The following is a 6,300-nucleotide window of genomic DNA, read 5'->3' as shown; positions in this document are numbered from 1 at the left end:
TTCTCCAGTAGACTTGGTTTTTAAAAGCAAACATGTGGATGTTTAAACTGGTTTTCCCAGCACCTATTTAGTGGTGTTAAGAGTTCATGAGGGTCAAATCTGCTGACAGAATCCCTTTAAACTGCTGTCCACGCTCTCATCATCATAGCCCAACTTGTCTACTGCAACTCCATCCTCTGCAGCCCGTCAACAACCTCAATCTGTACTAAACTGCTGAGCAGCTCATCCATCCACTGCCACTCTTCTATGTCAGACCCTCCACTGGCTCTCAATATCAAGCCAAAACACTTATCTACAAAGCCCTATTTAACATGGCACCTCCATACATTTCATCACCATCTCAAACCTTTTTTTTAAGTTGGATTAGATATGTGTGATATATGTTGCTGCGTCTGTGGTAGGTTTTATTTTATTAATACAAAGCTATTTAATAAATGTGTTTGCAATACATCAGTAATGAAAAACTTGACAAATTATAAATCAGCTGACAATAATTTAAAGAAGGAACAAGAAAAAGGTTTTATTGTCACATTTAATGTTTTCACCACTTTACTTCAAATCTACATTTTACAAAGTGACCGTCTCAGATGACCATTATCTTAAGATATAGCCTTGGTCTTCAACTCCATCCATTGATACATTTTGTTTGATGGTAAACTGTCTCTCAGACATCTTAGTTGAAATGCGTCTTTTGGAATTTGTGAGAGACACATTAGAAAAGGAAAACAAAAAGTAGAAAAAGATACCATACCATCTCTTAAAATTTGGAATTCCAATATACAGTCTTTCACAGCAAGTTACTTCATTGAAGTTAAAACTTCCCATAAGCTTAAAAACCCCAAAACAGAAATAAAAACATTTTAGTCTCCTCCTATTACAATCCAGCTCATTTAGGATAAAAATATTATTCTAAAAGATAAATTACAATAACTTTAACAATTAATATTCCATTACAAATACCTCTGGCTTCCCCTCAAAACAATTATTCCTGGATTCGTACAAGTCTAGTCCATTAAAATGTCTTGATATAGGTGAAAGCAATCTTGTTTTATTGTATTGTAATGTTTATACATATAAAAGTTGGAAGGAACATTCAAGTTTTAAAGTCTGCACACTGAACCTAAAAAATAACAATTTGGAGTGAAACAAGCTGAGCTGTAAACTCCAGGAGGTAGAGGCCATCAGTTTGTATGTACATATACACAGAATATTCAGTGTTTCTTAAAGAAAAAAAAAAATTCTACTGTGAAATGTCAACACTTCCCTAGGTACAAATATACAATTCGAGATACTCCATATGTTCAGTTCTAGCCTGGTTATTATCTGTCCTTCCTCATGTTTGGAACTGTCCAGTGCAAGGGAAAAAAAAAAAATTCTAAAATTTCACAAAAACAACTAAAAATGTGCCACCTTTGTACAGCGGGACGTGAAAGGGACCTTTATAAAGAAGCCCATCAATGGAATTATTTACATAGATGAATTATGACGCATGCCCATGACTGAAAAGGTAAGAAAAAAAGGAAGTCTAAGAAAAATAGATTAAATATATATTTTATATATTTATATAGGGAAAGGAACCCAAGTGTCCCGTTCCCCCTACAGATGCACTCCTTCTAACCACAAACCTTCTGTCTTCACTATATCAAAATAGCAACATGCTCCTCTAGCAGAGCGCTGGAAAGAAGCCATCAAGAGTCACAGACTGACACCAGGTGACGTTACCATCCTGTGGTCTGCTCCCGTTTTTGGGAAATACTTTAGGATTGGTCTCCAGACAAATGTTTGTATTCTTCCTAGCAATTGCTTGTATCAACATAAAATAAGGAATGGCTCAGTATAAAAACGCGTTGCACACAGTCTCTTTCGTTAAAATATAAATAGAACAAAATACTTATAAACCTAAACGCAACCTCTACGGAAACAAAAAGAAAAAAAAAAACAAAAACATTTATTTCACAAAATTTGGTGCAATTGTCAATTTGTTCTGAGCCTTTAAACTGCTTAGAATAAAAAATAAACCAATTTGGAGTTAAATTATCTCAAAATACAACCCCTGACTTTGTCGGAGTGAAAGTCAACAGTACGCCATTTTGTCTTAAATATAATATAGATTTTACATTTAGTGGTTGATAAATTAAATCTTAATTAAGAAAATAGTACAAGCTTCAAGATTGCAATCCCCAGACTCCAGTGGAAAGCTACAGGACACCTTCAGTAGTAAGTCTTCTAAACTATTCCCAAACCAGTGGAGATGGTGGCATCTCAGATGGCTGAGCAACAGTGGAACTAAAATGGTCAAAGAGAGTGCAAGAGTTAATTATAATAACCATGATAAACCTATATCAAATGTTTTTTTTCTTTATATTTTATTTGCATTTTTAAAAAATACAATGAGATACACATAGCTAGAAAGATGACACAATAGATATATTCAGAACATTGTCACCACACATTTATTCTAAACACCATGTTGAGCATATACCTCATTCTACCTCCCCTCATATCCCCCCTCCATCAAGTATCCCCACCCTCATGGGCCACACTACCTGGATATTAGGGTATTTTTATAATTATATTTACGGAATATACTCGCTCGTTCCTCTAACGAGAATAACAGATCTAGAAGTGTTTTCCATCTTTTATCTAGATTATAATATATCAAATATGTTGATACACATGAAGAAAAATAATAAATAATGGAGATCATTTGTAGGTTTAAGCCTTTTTTTTTCCTTCTTTCTTTGCCCAAGGAAATGGAGAAAAAAAAACCAACCCTTTAAAGGACCTTTTTATTAGGATCATTATATGAACATCTGGTCAGCTATGTTACATGTGACATGTATGCAATCCATGAATAGATATTCTAACTGGTGTCTCAAAGGGGGTTTCCAGAAATACATGTTGACGGTCTATCCTTAGGATAGGTGATCAATGTGTGATCAGTGGGTATATGACAGCAATGTGTATTTCCAGAATACCTCTTTAACCACAAGAAAACCCAGTCCCTGTATTCGGATGTACTATTACGCCCTGTGTTCAAAATGCAATAGAACGTAATAATACGTCCAGTGAATGTGGATGGCACAGGAGCGGATCCCGGATGGTCAACCCCTTAGAGCCCATGGTCACTAGTGACAACTAAGTGGCAAGACAGAGGGAGGGGGCTCCCTCTGCCACTCGATCATAGGGTGGTTATGGGTTGCCATGGTAGCCAGGGTCCTAATAAAAGCCCCAATGCCTGCCATGGCTATATGCCTATTAGTGTCCTATAGTTAAAGAGTAACTACACTTTAATTAAACTTTTGATATGTCATAGAGACATATTAAAGGCTTGGATCGGTGGTGGTCCGGGTGCTTAGACCCCAACCGTTGCCGAAACGAAGGTGCAGAAACGCTCAGCTGTGCGCTTTGCTCATTCAGCTATGATCAGTGCTCCTCATCAGGCTGACGGCTCACAGAGAACATCTATGTCAACCGTCTTCAGCTTGACAGGGAGCACCGATCACAGCCAAATGTGCAGGGTGCTCAGCTGAGCGCTTCTGCGCCTTCGTTTCAGCAACGGTGAGTGTCCCAAAAGAAAGTGTAGTTACTCTTTAAGACCGCACTGCTGTCTGTCATAAGAGTTGGTGCTATGTTGAAAGGGAAGTCCCTTTAAGCATATAGTATAGCAGAATCCGCAGCACTCATTTCATGGATTAGTCTATATTTTGATGCTTAAATAGTTTATAGATTTATTCTGACATGCATGTAATTAAAGATCTTTTTCAAGAGTATCTGTATAAAACGGAAATCCGCAGGGAAATCAGCAACGTGGTGAAGTGTGCAGTGGCATATTACTTATAAGGGGGGGGGGGGGGGGGGGAGGGAGAAAAAAAAAAAAACAATGGCGGAAGTGCTGTTTTTTTTTTCCTGGCCAAATCTTTTTTATAAAAGTTAATACGTTTATTTACCCAAAAATGGTGCCATTGAAAAATACATTGTCCCGCAAAAAAACAAACCCAATACAGTTACATTGGTGGAAAAGACGCTCGCTGAGCTCTGCGGTTTCCGTAATTCCAATTGAAGTGAATGGAAGATAGGAATGCCCCTTTAACGCCAAAATGAACGGGCGACCTCTCTTACAGTTTGTTATTTATATATTTTTATAAACACACACATATCTATCTAGATAGATATAAATAATATCCAATATCTAGAATTAAATTGAACTTTTTTACCATCCCAAATTTCAATCTAGAAAACATTGTAGCTTTTCAATCTTGTGATGTGTCACTATTTTCCGTTTTATCATAGTCCACCCCACCCAAAAAAGTAATAATTTTGAGATAAAGGAGACTCCGATGATAATGACGAATAGTTGTCAGATATAAGCACTAGAGAAACTGATCTAGTGTATGTAATACACATACCTTATAAAGCTTTTAAAAGCAGCAGACTGAGGGTTAATACACAGCGGCACTCTGTTCCCTTTTTGCTGCTCCAAAATGAACTGATGGATGATTTCTGTATCAGAAGGAAAGAAAAACCCACTGTTAACCAAAGCTCAGACTCGTGTGAATAAAATGAGTTTTTCTGCTTTATTACGTAACAATAAAAGAGAACTTGTTTCATCTTCTATTAACAGGACTAGCAAAAAATCCATGACTAGTTGTGATTTTTCCTTATTTTTCAGGGATGGGGGAGGGGGGTGTTCTATGTATCAAGTAACTGCAGATATTGACTTATAACATCGTACTCCTTTCGAGTTACATTCAGCTCTTTTCTGGTTACGAGAGAAATGCATTCTGGGAGATCAGATAGCAGTAAAGCTCTGTTCATACTGTTAGGCAACCAGCTGAACAATTGCATACTGTACAGTTCCTATTGGTTTCTACGTCACAAATGTAATCAATTTTTTTTGTCTAGGGCATGAGTGCACAACACGCAGCACGAGAAGCCAATCTGTGCAGCCCCAAGTAGCACTGTGTGGCTGGCACTATTATGGGGGGCATAAACCGTTAGTGTTATGCCTGGAATAGGCCTGAGAGACCGCTAAGTGACTGGTATGCTCTCATTGGTGCTTTTTTAATCAGTGTCATTCATTGCCAGGTCAGGCCCTGCACTAGGCATAATGCTTTGCGTCAGTTTTACCCAGAGTGATCCTTTATGGCATATCCCCTGATCGGTACTCTAGAGAGACTGAGATGTGGTGGCATGTGGCCACGTGTGCATTCTGTTCTCTCTCTATCGTACTTCAGAAGAGTTGCAAAATGCTCCAAAAAGTGGAACCCCATCTGCCAGACATTTATAGCATATACTGATGAAATGCCATAAAATGTTCCAGATGGGCATACCCCTTGGAAGCAATACATTCTGATGAGCCCCTCTGACCAATAGATGATGGGTCCAAATATATGAATATACATTTGAATTCATCTGAAGGGGTGGGGGGCTTCAGACGTATTCAAATCTTTAAAACAGTAAAGTAAATGTATCTGCTAAGTTACTCTGCAGTTCTGTAGATTTAATCTGTAAATAGTTGTTGGAGGTGGAATTTCCCTTAAAAAAATAAAAAACGAACATAAATAATGCGGAGGTTTTCCTTTTGAACTTCATAATCCATTCTGCCAGGGGCACTGCTCACCTTTCACCTGCCGTACAGAACTAAGGTTCTTTTCGAAAGTGTCATCAAATTTTGGATTTGTGATGGGCTCAAAGTCACTGGTGTAGACCCTGCCCGTAGATGTGGAGAAACAGCATTTGCACATGCAGGTGTGATATCGAAGACGCCCTTCATCAAGGTAGGGGTGAGCCAATGCATCTTTAGCAGATATGCGTTTGGACTGCAGCAGAAGTGAAGAAAGTTATTATTTTATTTATGTACAAACATGAAATATTCAGACTTCCAGTGACTAGAACAAGTGATCAGGATAGGTGGCACATAATGAAAAGGTTTGGTGAAAGGGGTCTTAAAGGAGTTTTCCAAATTGTATTTAATTCATTCATTTATAAAATCAGGAACCATACAATTTTCTAATATACATGCATTTATTTCACATATATATTTATTATCCCAGTGCAGTAGGCCTCAATCTCTGGACAGTGGAATGGCATAGCCCATAGTTGTGTCTTGTGTCGTGCCAGCCACGTATATTAACAAAATAGGAATAAACATGCATGCTTTAACTCTCCTCTCTAGCTAGCAATAGGTTTAAATGGCATAGGATGTGTGCGGGATCACTTGACCGACACCATGTTTAGTCCTTATTAGTTAGCCCATGGGTGCACTATGCAGAACACATCCATAGATGTATGAAAGGT

The 6,300-nt window shown here is 37.9% G+C and overlaps 1 protein-coding gene across 1 annotated transcript in view; it reads right to left on the bottom strand.

Moving 5' to 3' along the window:
* Positions 1–494: 494 nt before the first annotated feature.
* Positions 495–6,300, bottom strand: part of NLK (nemo like kinase) — a 158,651-nt gene continuing 152,845 nt past the window's right edge. Inside the window, exons 9-11 of the mRNA XM_075854202.1 lie at positions 5,624–5,822; positions 4,410–4,503; positions 495–2,286 (exon numbers count right to left, since the gene is read on the bottom strand). Of these exons, the coding sequence (XP_075710317.1) occupies positions 2,232–2,286; positions 4,410–4,503; positions 5,624–5,822 (348 nt within the window). The 3' untranslated portion in view covers positions 495–2,231. The remainder of the gene's footprint in view (positions 2,287–4,409; positions 4,504–5,623; positions 5,823–6,300) is intronic.

This window comes from Rhinoderma darwinii, chromosome 2, assembly GCF_050947455.1.
Source record: "Rhinoderma darwinii isolate aRhiDar2 chromosome 2, aRhiDar2.hap1, whole genome shotgun sequence".
Taxonomy (NCBI): Eukaryota; Metazoa; Chordata; class Amphibia; order Anura; family Rhinodermatidae; genus Rhinoderma; species Rhinoderma darwinii.
Note: the sequence above shows the minus strand (reverse complement) of the source record. Positions and strands in the feature narration are given on the sequence as shown.